The 13,847-nt window shown below is 33.1% G+C and overlaps 1 protein-coding gene across 4 annotated transcripts in view; it reads right to left on the bottom strand.

Moving 5' to 3' along the window:
• CACNA2D1 (calcium voltage-gated channel auxiliary subunit alpha2delta 1) overlaps window positions 1–13,847 on the bottom strand; it is a 471,141-nt gene that overhangs the window by 134,277 nt on the left and 323,017 nt on the right. For all 4 annotated transcript variants that reach the window (XM_090287282.1, XM_090287283.1, XM_090287284.1 and 1 more), the window contains exon 7: window positions 5,743–5,874. In XM_090287282.1, the coding sequence (XP_090143408.1) occupies window positions 5,743–5,874 (132 nt within the window). The remainder of the gene's footprint in view (window positions 1–5,742; window positions 5,875–13,847) is intronic.

Genomic DNA, 13,847 nt, shown 5'->3' with positions numbered 1-13,847 from the left:
GATTTGCTGCTAATTCTGCAGAGGCCAGATAATCCATGTAAAACATATAAATTTCACAGAAAGGGTTATTTCTCTATCAGCATGAGTGGCAGATAATAAGGACAAGTTGTGTGGTTAAGTGGAATACCAATAGAGCAAATTAACTACAAAGACTTAACCATCTAGGCGGTCAATATGCAGTTATAGTCTGCAGCTCAGAAATAAGCTTAAATGCAGCATTTTCTATGAAGTAAAAGATATTGGTAAATAATTTCACATATGTACTACACAGAGAAAAATGTAAACTCAGAGAGAGAAAGATTTCTATTTCTATAAGTAAATAAATCCAATTAAATGATTATAATGATATATTCATAAAACAAAAATAAATTATGATTCTACAGGAACAAATTTCCAGTTTTTGTCAGTCTTTAAATCTTCTTAGATAATGGAGATAATAATATATATCTTGAAAATTTAATATTTGGTATACCTTAGACAAGTACTTAAATATTTTCTGACTCTTTGACAAAATATTTTGAATTTTTAATAAAATACACTGAACATAAAAAGAATTACATTAACAAATATGGATCTAATATCAAAAATGGACAACATAATAGAGTATAGAAACTCAGCAATATATAAAGAAAAAAGAAATGGAAGGAGAGATATCTTTTAGAAGTTAAAAAGAGCTAAAGCTTTTAAACAAGACTTATTCACATATTTTATATTTAGTGCTACCTACCATCAAATTTCAAGCTGTTTCCATTTTCATATTAGCATCCAATTTAACTACTCTCACCTGCCAGCAATAAATCATTTACTTAATTTAAGTTTGACTGTATACATGGCTGATTGAAAAGTGAACAACTATTATAATCCTTAAATGTGGAAAGGAAAGTAAGAGTCAAGTAAGAGATGAGGTTATAAAAAAAGGCAACCAAGATAAGGATACAGAATCACCTCCATAAATTTGGATCATTTGAGAACTTCAAAATAATGTACTATTTTTTATTGTATAAGGCATGGTCCCCAGACAACATTACTGATGAATAGCATACATCAAAGCAAATTATATAATTCAGAATATAAACACTACGTTTAGATGTAAATAGATCTTCACTCTCCTGTGAACACCGCAAATTTTACTCTCTAAAATTGAACTCAACATTTTATTCCAAAAATAAAAACATTTCTGATGTTTATATTTTATTTCAGTAAACATTCTCACATCCACTCAAGCTAAAAGTTATAGTTAACTTATACCTTACATCTGTCACTTATTTACTTTTGTTTTTTTACTGAGGTATAACTCAGATATAAGATTGTGTAAGTGTAAGGCACACAATATATTGGAATGATAGCCTTATATAAGGGATAAGTGAAATAAGTTAGATGGAGAAAGACAGATACTGTATGATCTCATGTAGAAGGTAGAACAAGCCTAATTCATAGAAACAGATAGTAGAAGGATGGCTGCCTAGGGCTGAGCAGAGTGCGGAGAGGTCAAAGGGTACGAATTTCAAATATGAAGATGAGTAAGTTCTGAGGATCTAATGTACAGCATGGTGATTATAGTTCTCACCACACACACACACACACACACACACACACACACACATACACACACAAAAACCAACGGTAATTATGTGAGGTAATAGAGTTGTTAGTTAACACTACAACTGTAATCATTTCATTATAAATAACTGTATTAATTAATTTTTGTAAGGTTTCTAATATCCTCATTTTTTATATCCAAGGATTCTTCTTTTTTATTTCCTATTTGGTCCCTTGTTCAGATTTTTTAAATTCCACATCTGACCATTATAACAGCATACTTTGGGGTCAAGACTTTCTAAGTGTTTCTCCTTCCAGTCAGAGTAAACACTGATTTAACAATAGTATTTTACAGCCCAAAATGTTTGTAGTATTTTCCAGAAAAACTATTCTGACATTCCAGGCCACATAATATGCCACTGATAAACCTTTTGCTTCAATATTATTATTTTTTTCTGTAACCAACTATTGGATTCACTAGACTGACTAGGCTCCAACAGGATTTGTTCATTTCCCTGTTTTATTACTTTGCACCTTTAGTCCCTCTAGAAAGGTTTTGCCTTTTCTTCTTTATTGACTTAGTTTAATTTATAAACCCTACCCAAAATTCTAGTCTATAATTACCTCATCTTTTTCAAAACTCCTATAGCAAATCTATTGCTACAGTATGTGTAATTTACTATTTGGTCTTTAATCATTTAATTATATGTATTGTAATCTCTCTATATATCAAAAAGCATAAATTTCACTGCCTAAATAGATAGAAATTTCCTACAGAGTTGAAAAAGCTTATTTTAAAACACAGATTTACAGTGAGTAACCACAACAGAGATTTTTTTTTTGTCTGTCAGTATCTCTTCTCCCCTTCTTACTCAGTATAGCTCCTGCTTTTTAACTGTGTACATTGCCACCTTGAAGGTAACTGTGACCATGAAACCGCTGAATTCTGGCCACTATCACATGAAAGGAACTCTGGGTACTTCCAGGCAGGGCCCTTAAAACGAAAGGGGACACAGTTCTTTGTTGCTTAAGAAAGAGAACAAGTAACAGTGATGGACCCTGTGGCAGACGACACACCCAGCATGACAGACAAATAAGACAGGAGGTGGACCCCTCATTTGTAAAGCTTCCCCATCAGCCCTGATCTATATAACCACTATTCCTTGATTTGAGCGAGGAACCAACTTCCATAGTGTTAACATCAACAATTGTTCTGGATTTTTCTCTAAGTGGTAGCTAATACGAGTCCTTGCTGACATACTGGACTTAAATAATTAATAACATAAAAAAGTAATCACTTTAACTTAAAGTTTGTTTATACAAAGATCGACAAATCTAATTAAACATGGTTATAGTTAAACCTTGTATCCACTCACAAACATTAAAAAAAAAAAAAAAAATCAGGCACTTTTTAAAAGGTACTTGCTCACTGAAAGCAGTACTTTTCTAAACACCAAAACCATCCCTTTGCCATCCCATTTTCTTCAAATTGGCTAGAAGTCTATCAAATATTCACTTCATAAATAACCAAAAAGAATTCTTTGAACTACTTTGTAGTTTAAATATTTTAGATATTTAAAATATATTTGATCTATTTTTCAAAAAGTGTTAAAAAACTCAAGGCCAATTGGAGAAGAGAAAAAGAAGAGGGGTTGAGGAGGAGAAGGAAGAAGAAGGGAAGTGTGAAATGGGGTCAAAGTGTACAAGGTTTCCCTGTACAAGATGGATAAGTCCTTAAGATCTTCTGTATACCATAGTGCCTGCTGTTGACAGTACTGTATCACATACTCAAAAATTTGCTAAGAGGGTAAATCTAATGTTTAGTGTTCTTATCACAAAAAAATATAATAATAAACAAAAGTGTGGGAGAAAACATTTGGAGATGATGGATAGCTTTATGGCATTGATTATGGTGATGGTATGACAGTTGTATAAGTTGTATAGATTATGTACAGCTTTTTGTAATCAAAAGTAATAAAAAATGAAATAAAAATAACAACAGTTTCACTAAAATTGAAATTACATTGAGTGTATTCCATAGTAGTCAAGAAAGCCATTTTGAATAACTTCTTCTAATAGGTAAATGAATTTGTCCTATCAGTCATTCAGTGTCTGCCAAAGCATTGCTCAAACACTAGGTGTTTCAGGAAAACACGGAGTTGCTTTCACAGCTAATGTTCTGGGGGACCTCATGGATTTAAACAGATTAAACATTTAAACATCTTTTCCAAAATAAAGTAGACAAATATCAACAAATTTGAAAATATGTACATAGGGTTTAAAAATATTAAAACCAACACCCTCATTTAGCATTTAAAATGAAAGAATTCAAGATGATTAAATAGGAAGCTTAAAACAGCTTTTAAAAGTTAAGAGCTATTTGCTAAAAGAGACATTTTGGATGAGTACTTATAACACCACAACCTATCTTTATTTCCATCTCTTGACCCCAATGTTCTCTCTCTCCTTTCTTTTGCAGTCTCCCCTCTACTCCCCTTCCTGTTTCTCTCTTACAATCCTGACTTGTCTCTCTTTCTTTGCACCATCAATTTCTATCTGGTACTGAGCTCGTGGTATCTCATGAGTATCCTAATTTTCTTTCATCTTTTCCTCCTTTCGCTCAACTGCTCATATAAGGAATTTTGTAATGAGGCAATATATTATGCAAACTTAAAAGCTATATAATGTTATAAGTTACTAATAATTGTATTCTTACATTTGCATATATGGAATAGGTTATCAGATGTCCAATTCCTATACTTCAAAATTATACTTATAAATGTTTAATAAAACCTGGTATAATGTTCAGGTTTATTATATCAGGTTTATTATGTGCATGAATAGTGTCGCTTTTTTTCCTTTTATTATTTTATATATAGTTCTAAATTTTTCAATATTCTGATACATATTTAACATATTAATAACATAACTGAAGAGTATTTTAGAAAAGATGCATTATACTAAATAACATTTCTATAAGTAGAAAATTCCCCTAGTATAACAACCTATGTAATATTTTCCACTCATCAAATATTAACTGATATTTTATTAACTCATGACTTTTTTCAACATTGAAATACAAAGTAGGCCTTTTCTAGCTCATTGGATTTCTGCAAAAAAATGTCACTGATCTTACCATTTGTCATTTGCAACCATAAAGTTATATGTCTTTAGCTAATTAATGTCTTTACCTGATTAATCTGGCATATTCCTACTCATTTCTATTGCTAAACAAAACTAGATATTACCTAATTTCTATTTCACCCCTTTTTCACTGTTGTGATTTTTTTTTTATTGTGGCTAATTCGATTTGTTAAATATGTTTAGTAAAACTCAAGTCTCAGGAAAAATTCTCTTCTATACTGTTTAAAGACTAATTACTTAACGTGTCCCAGAGCTCAAACTATGTCTTTGAGAAAGAAAATGCCTTTATGTTTGCCAGCTTGTTCTTAAAAGTAAAGAAACAGACCTTTCACTAAAAGATCTTTCGACAGTTTCTCAGGGTTTACTAGTGATTAACTTTTCATTTTTGTTATAGACTTATTTCTCCTTGCTCTTCTTTATAAGAAAATGTAAAGGACATTACAAAAGGGTTTATTCATTTCAATATATAAAGTATATTCATCTTCATTGAATATATGTATATCATTGCTGAGATGCCCTCAAAATTAATTCAACCTGATGAATAAGAAAGCTCTATTTTCATTAAAACTGCATTCTATTTTCTATCACATGCATTTTAACAAATCCACATTTATTGATTAAAGAAAAGAATCAACACTTTATATAGGAGCACAGACTTAAAACCTGGAGAGAAGTATTTCAATTAGTTTCTAAAAATTCTATGTAGTTCTCAATATAACTCACAACTTGGTCCATGATGAGCAGTTGCGTCTTTATCTTGGAATTGTTTTAGGATTCAGGATAACCTCCTGCCACAGGTACAGAGATACCTGCTCATGCTCTCATGGCCACCTTGCCTGATTCCAGGTGCCAAAACTCCAGCTGCTGCTTTGATGTCTTGGTTAAAGTAATTTTGGTACATATAGAGCCATGCAAAGAGAAATCATCTTTCCTTTTAAAATAACATGATAACTATCTTTTTTTTTTCAGTGTAGGAGAAGGTAACAGAGTGTTCTCAAGAAACAGTAAGTCTGGTACTTAGGATTTTATCTGGTACCTATGAAATCACTAAGCACTCACCGGGATAATACCGGGCCAGGCCGGTGGCACTGCCAAACACCTGCCACAACAATGAAGGATCTTCATCTCGATTTTTTTTGAAAACTTCATCTAAGGCACTAGTCCAGTTGAGTTCATTTAATACAATTGTTGCTAAAAAAGAAAAAAATACATATTATAATTTTATAATAATTGAATCAGTCTCCACTGATATGCAAAATAATGTTATACATTTTTATTGCTTTACTTATAAAAGTACTCTAATCCAGTAGTTATCAACAAAATATTTAGACATGGAATTATTTCTTCAAATAAATTTGTATAGGGCAGGGGCTTTTTGACATTTGGGGCTGGGTAACTCTTTGTTGTGGGAGCTTCCTGTGTTTTGCAGAATGCTTAGCAGCATCTCTGGCCTCTTCCCACTAGATGCCAGTACCATCCCCCTTGTTGTGACAAGCAAAACTGTCTCCAGTCAGCATCAGATAACCCCTGGAGGGAAAAACTGCTCCCTGGTGAGAATGGCTATAATACATAAAACAGAAAACAGCAGAGCTCTTCTGGTTGAAAAGAAATGAGAGACATTCCTTCCTTTCAGGCAGTTCTGAAGAAACCTACGGGACACCCTCAACTATTGATGATTCACTGTGATATACTAACGTAATCTGGTCTGTTACCTGAGTTAAAAAAAATAGATGTTTACCATTGATCATAATTTAATAACTGTGTTTACACAACAATAAAAAAGTATAAATTTTGACAAAAAATTCATTCAGAGGTTTGACAGTATCAGTGTTAGAAATATGAAGTAGCTCATACTTTATTACTAACTTTATGAACAGTTTTCTTTTTTTCTAGTTAGCTCAATTAATGATTAGAATATGGTGCTAATAAAGATCAGGTCATTGATTTTGATATGTATTTATAACTACTGAATAATTTTGGACAAGTATTACAAACATATGCCATTTATTACAATACAAGAGGAGTATTATTAATGTGGAATATAACAAGGGCTAAAGTAATAAATACTTTTGAATTATGGGCCTCTGTAATCACAGCATCCTATGTCTCACATACTAAATATTTTACTGCTTAGAATATTATTTTCTCTTTATACAAAAAGATGACAGATAATGTCATGTTTTTAAAAATTTTTTTGTAAAATATGTACCACATCCCTAGCGGATTAGCATATTGGGCCTCTCTGTACTTGAGAATCTATGAGGAAGCCTGAACAGTGGAAATTACCTTGGCATAAGGACTGGAGATACTATTTAACTTCTATTCTTTTTGGTGATCACAGCAAATACAGGAAGCAAATACAATCATGGTTAAACCGTGCACAAGATTTTTTAAAGGAAAAAGAAAGAAAGAACTTCTATCAAGAAACATGTAGAGCATATGTGCTTATATATTAAAGTTTATCAGTTACAAAAAGTGAAAATAGGATATTGTAGAATTATTCTGGGACCAGCATCCTAATGCATTTCTTATTATTGAAAACAAACAAGATTTCCATCTTTATAGACTTGATTACTTCCAGAAATATCAGTGTGAGTGTGAATATTCATGAGCTGGGTCAGATTCATAGTGCCTCTGAGATACCAGTGAATTAATAGCAAAAGCATGATCCAATAAACACTAAGTGCTCAGCTATATAAAAATTTATATTCACACAGATAACATGAACTGATACTCACTATTCATGAATATTTATAGTAGTATACAAAACATAACAGAATAAAGGGACATTGTACTTTTCTTTAAACATTCATAAATTTAATAGTAATATCCCACTGAATTATGTTTATTTATGACCAGATAGATTTCATTAATCTCCAATCTGGTCTATCTCTTCAATTTCCTTGACTATTTCATTCACATTAAGCAACACAATATCTAATTATTTTTAATGATGTTTCATTTGTTTTCAAGGCTGTTATTTTTTTCCTAAGTTTTACTTGATAATTTAACAACTGCAAAAGATTAGGCTCAGATACATTGTGAATTACACTTTTATGTGCTCGGGGGAAAAGTTAAGCTCTGTAATATTCTTATTAAATTGGTGATAAATTTTAAAGTTTTCAGTTTATACATTTGAAAATTATCTTTTTAAGATAAGGCATTATTGAAGTAGTAAAATTTAAAAAGGTTTTTCTCAAAATTTGGTCATTGGCAAATGAGCTAAGTGCATAAAATATTTGCAGAATAGGCCTTTGAATTGATTTTAAGTTTTAGTCTGAATGAAAAAGATGGTATTGTATACCTCTCACAAGGTTTATCAACTTGATGATAGTGTGTAGCAACAAGTGAGGATACAGATACTTCTATTTTGCATTGGATATTTATAAAGGCTTTTGAGTATAATCTTTATTCTATCAGTCACAATCTTTATTTGAACATCTTAAGCAAGAAATCAAAATTCAGAGTTGGCCAAGGTAGTGCAAAATGAGTGCGATCATTTTAAAGAATTTGGTTGAAGCTGTCTTTCTAAAATGAACATAGTCTTTAACAATCTCAGAGGGTTTATACTATGAAGAGACTATGGATCTCCAGATCCCAACCAGAGAATTTTAGCACAAGTCATTCATTCATTCATACCATTCAAATTTCTTAAAACACCAAAACCACAAAGTAAAAAATATTGCTGCCTTAGGAAAATTTTTTCTCAAGCTATATTGAAAGCAACTATCAATATATATATATATATATATATATATATATATATATATATATATATAAATGCATCAAGTATCAAAGAAAAAAAAAACAAGCATAAATATATTTTGATCCTTCTTGGTTATTTGGCTATGTTTTTCTGTTCCACATTATGAATTACATTTGACTAATACACATGTATTATTTTAGTATCCTGAAATGAGCAGATTTTTGTCTTCTCTACCTCATAAAATAACATATTAGCTTAATTCAGAAATACAAGGGGTGCCTGACATTCCTCCATTTCTATGCTGTTAGCATAGCTCAGAATAAACAATACTGAAATAACTGGGTAACCTACAGATGATGAAATAGTAAAACTAATGCAGAATATTGGCCATGCTAAAACAAATTTATGTCACTTCCTGAATCTACTTTCTTCCCTTGCTACTTTCATTATATTTACATACAGAATCTTTCTCATCAATAAATAAAAACTAAAATCATTTTGTTTAGGGAGATTATTTTAATCAACTATTCTGGGTAAAAAGGCAGGTGCATTTGAAAGTTAGAAGTTACTGTTGGAAGTTCTTTTGTTTTACATTACATTTATGCAGTTATGATGCTGTTGCCTTTCTTTGGCCTCAGTATTTTTAGAGTCTCCTATTTTTCTTACAGTATAGTACTTAAAATTAAAGGTATAAAACATGATCCTTCCATGATGAAAAAAATAAAAGAAGCCTAAATTACTTGGAAAATTATTCTCAGCTAATATCATAATATCCAGATTATGAAACTATATTGCTCATTGCTATAAAGATTTGAAACTCAAAATATAATGGTGACACTCTGATTCAGTGAAGTTCAACAGATTATATTTTTATTCATCAATGTATTGTATATCATAAATACTTCTAAAATGCAGTTAGTTTTCTATAAATCACCATCTTTACTTGAAAGTCCAGAGCAAGAAATCAAAGTTAAAAATATTTTACTTAATTGCCAAAACACAGATTAAATTAGTAGCCAAATAATGTTTCATACAATAACTCCAGAATAAAATCTCTTAAAAATATTTCTTGGCCACAAATAAATTTTACATTTTATTTGGACAGTTATGCTTAAGAACATGGGTAATAGTTCTGACTGGTTTTCTATAAATTATTTAGTATTTAAAATAATTGTGTTTTATATATTTTATCAATTAAATAGTGTGTATATATTACATTTTTAATACATTGGGTACTATACAGGGATAGGCAAAAGTAGGTTTACAGTTGCTTATATTGAAAATAATACAATGCTTACAAACAATAATACAAATATAAACTCCATGTTTTAGGTACTCATAACTGTAAACCTACTTTTGTCCACCCCCATGTTCACTCATGCCCTCCTTCTCTCACAACCGAAAAAACAGTAATGTTTTTACATTCGCAGAAACTTCTTATTTTTTGTTTGAATAGATATTACTAAATGAGTGACATTTTTTTTTCATTGATCTACCTTTGAAACTACTTGCATGTAATGAATGAACTTAAGCTAAGTGTCTCATGGCTACTTTAAAAGCAAAATTAGTCCTCATTTTCTGTTAACGTTAAAGAAAGGAATATCTTTATGTATGTTAGAAAATTAGATTTCCAAAAATAAGTATTTTCTAGATGTGCAAGGCTAAGCCTATTAAAATCAGTGAATACTGGGGAAGCAAACCTTGACTTTAGGGCCTGTATTCTGAGTGGTATAACGGGATTTCACTGATAATTGATTCACAATGTCAAGCATACATCTTTGTTCTTCTTATACTTAGTTTTCAAAAGCATGGCCTTGGTGTTCAATGATTCTCTCTTTTAGAGTATTCTATTGTTCAATCTGGCTTCTCAAGGGAAAAAAGGAAAATCTAATTTGTAACAGAATAAAAGAAGCACTTTAAACTGCTGCTGATTCTTCTCAAATACATGGCATGTCTTTATCTTGTTAATGACAAGGAATACAATATTGTTCATAAGTTCTGAATGCAATTTTCTTCTATAAACTTCAACCCATAAAGTGTTGCACTGTTGATCCCCTTTAAGTTTGAATACCTTTTGTTGACTTATTCAGGGTTCAGGGCCTTACCATCCATTGAAGGTATAATATGACTATTTCAAAAATGTTAAGGTTATTTATAACATCAACCACAACTTTCAAATGAAGCAAATATATGTAGAAAAAAGGGGAGAGATATTTTATGGTTTATTTAAAATATAAACTGATAATGAAAAACATATTTTATAAACCATAAAATAGCATTGACAAGTCTTTGATAAGACCTGTAGATATTAAAGCTAATTTAAAAAAAATGGTAAATATGAACAACAACTAAAACAAGGTAACTGGCCAAAGTGTATACTGTACTATTTCCATTTACTAATAATACCATTCTCTTATCAAAACCTTGCATTCTGACTATATATAATTTAAGCTATTGCTACTAGTAATAACAGATAAGGTCAATAATAATTATTAAGCAATTATTGCATGCTGAAGATATGTTAACTATTTCCTATGCACTATCTTATTTGACTTTAGAATGACTCTTTGAGTGACATACTAATATTATTTCTTCTTTTAGATGGCAAAGTAAAGCTTAGAAAGAGCACACAATTTACCAAAAATCACAGTTAAGCTGTAGAGACAGCACATAAGCCATATGTCAGATTCCAAAATTCTCACTGTCTGTTAGCTATTTATTTCTATGCTTTCATCATATACTTAACTCTAATTATTTAACATTTTAAATCTAAAAAAAACAACAACCTGGGCATAGTAAACACAGCTCGCCTCCTCTTACAACCACATCAAAATTACAACTAAAATATAGAACAGCCATCACCTAGAACCTTCAGAAATCGAGTTGAATGGAAGTCTGATGACTATGGAATTAAAGAAACCACATCCATCCAGACATGTAAGAGGGGTGGAGACACAGAATGAGCTGGTCCCACATCCACGAGTGGTAGATAAAAATTCAAGAGGAACATCTCAAAAGCAGGGGTCCCAGCCCCATACCAGGCCACCCAGCCTAGGTTGCCCATGCCAGGAAGATAAGTCCCCACAACTTATGGCTGCAAAAGTCAGTGGGGGTTGATTGGTGGAAAACACTGCTGGAATCCTATGCAGTTCCTCTTAAAAGACCCACATGTGGACTTACTCAGACTCACTGTCTTTGAGCTGCCGCACCAGGATAGCAATTAAAAGGCACCAGTGGCATACAGGGAGAAATTGAAGTGTCTGGCATCAATGCAAGAGCTGGGGTACAGAAAGGTGAGCATAGGTCATTGTCCCTTTTCTGAACCCACCCCCCCACAGAGCTGTCAGTCTGGGACTATATCTGAGACTCTGTCAATCTGGCACACTGCTTGCCCCACTCTGGAAATCCCCACAGACTCTGTCCCAGCAAACTGCTTTTCCATATGAATGGCTGGTCTTGGCTCATGCTTCACAACTTCTGAAATCCTCTCAAAAAAGCAACAGCCAGCCTCAGTGAGCCCCCAGCCCATACACCACTTACTAAGTGGCCCCAGGTCCAGCACTAGCAGCAACAAAGCTAGATTCACAGCCTGGCTTTGCCTGGGAATCTCCAAGCCTGGCACAAGGAACAGCCATCTCAGATTTCTTTATAGCTCAGGCAGAGTAGCCCTGGGAAAACGCAGGTGGGGCTAACCTTGACCTGCACCACCTGGGAAACCACAGAGCCTGTGCACCCAGTGCACAGCTACAGACCACACCAGAGCACCGCCACCTCATCCTCCATGGAGGGCAGAGAGGTTGGTGGGCAGTGGTCATAGCCAGTCCTTACAGCTGACTGGCCTGGGTAAATCCCTCCCATTGATCTGCCAACAGCAATCAATTCTCAACTATAACAGGAGGGTGTACTCAACCCACACAAAGGGCACAAATCAAGTACCCAGCTTCGGTGATAGGGTAGGCTGTGCCACTGGACCCTACAGGACACGTACTACATTAGGCCACGCTACCAAGACAAGGGTTCACAGAAGCTCTACCTAATACATAGAAACAAACACAGGGAGGCTGCCAAAATGAGCAGACAAAGAAACATGGCCCATGTTAAAGAATAGATCAAAACTCCGGAAGAACTAAGCAAAATGGAGATAAAGCAGTCCATCAGATGCAGAGTTCAAAACACTAGTTATAAGGATTCTCAATGAACTTAGTGAAGACCTCAATAGCATAAAAAGATAACCAGAAATGAAGGATACACTGATTGAAATAAAGAACACTTTACAGGGAAACAACAGTAGAGTGGATAAAGACAAGAATTAAATCAAAGATTTGGAATATAAGGAGGCAAAAAACAACCAATGAGAACAACAAAAAGAAAAAATGATCCAAAAATGAGGAAAGTATAAGCTGCCTCTGAGACAACTTCAAGCATTCTAACATTCTCATTGTAGGGGTGCCAGAAGAAGAAAGAGCAAGAAATTGAAAACCTATTTGGAAAAATAAGGAAAGAAAACTTCCCTAATTTGGTGAAGGAATTAGACATGTGAATCTAGCAAGCACAGAGAGTTCCCAACAAGATGGATGCAAAGAGGCCCACTCCTAGATGCATCATAATTAAAATGCCAAAGGTTAAAGAAAAAGAGAGAATTTAAAAATCAGCAAGAGAAAAGCAGTTAGTTATCTCCATGTAAATCCCCATAAGGCTATCAGCTTATTTCTCAAAAGAAACTTTGCAGGCTAGAAGGGATTGGCAAGAAGTGTTCAGTCATGAAAAGCAGGGACCTACAGCCAAAATTGCACTACCCAGCAAATATATCATTTACAATCAAAGGGCAGATAAAGAGCTTCCCAGATAAGAAAAAACTGAAGGAGTTCATCACCACCAAACCATTTATATATGAAATGTTAAAGGGACTGATTTAAGAAAAATAAAGATCAAAACTGTGAATAAAATGGCAATAAATACACATCTATCAACAACTGAATCTAAAAAACAAACTAAGCAAACAAGAACAGAGACAGAATCATGGATACAGAGAGCATTTTGATGGTTGCCAGATGGGAAGGGTATATGTGGTAATGTTGAAGAGGTACAAATAGGTAGTTACAGAATAGCCATGGGGATGTAAAGTACAGTACAGGAAATGGAGTAGCCAAAGAACCTATGCATGACACATGGACATGAACAATTGTTTAGGGACTGCCTATGAGACTGGAGGATGCTGGGTAGAGGGGGGCAAAGGGGGAAAATTTGAGACAACTATTAATAGAACAATCTATAAAATATAATTTTAAAAAATCAATGCCTTTATAACACAGTGTTTCTCAATTGAGAGAAATATTCCTCCTTAGGGGACCTCCAGCAATGTCTAGAGACATCTTTGTTTGTCAGGACTGGCGGGAGGCTATTGACATCTGGTAGGTGGAAGCCATGGATGCTCTAAAACATTCTACAATGCACAGAA

Source organism: Furipterus horrens, unplaced genomic scaffold (assembly GCF_987537825.1).
Source record: "Furipterus horrens unplaced genomic scaffold, mFurHor1.1.pri manual_scaffold_9, whole genome shotgun sequence".
Taxonomy (NCBI): Eukaryota; Metazoa; Chordata; class Mammalia; order Chiroptera; family Furipteridae; genus Furipterus; species Furipterus horrens.
The sequence above is the reverse complement of the archived record's forward strand: the minus strand, read 5'-3'. Positions and strand labels throughout refer to the sequence as shown.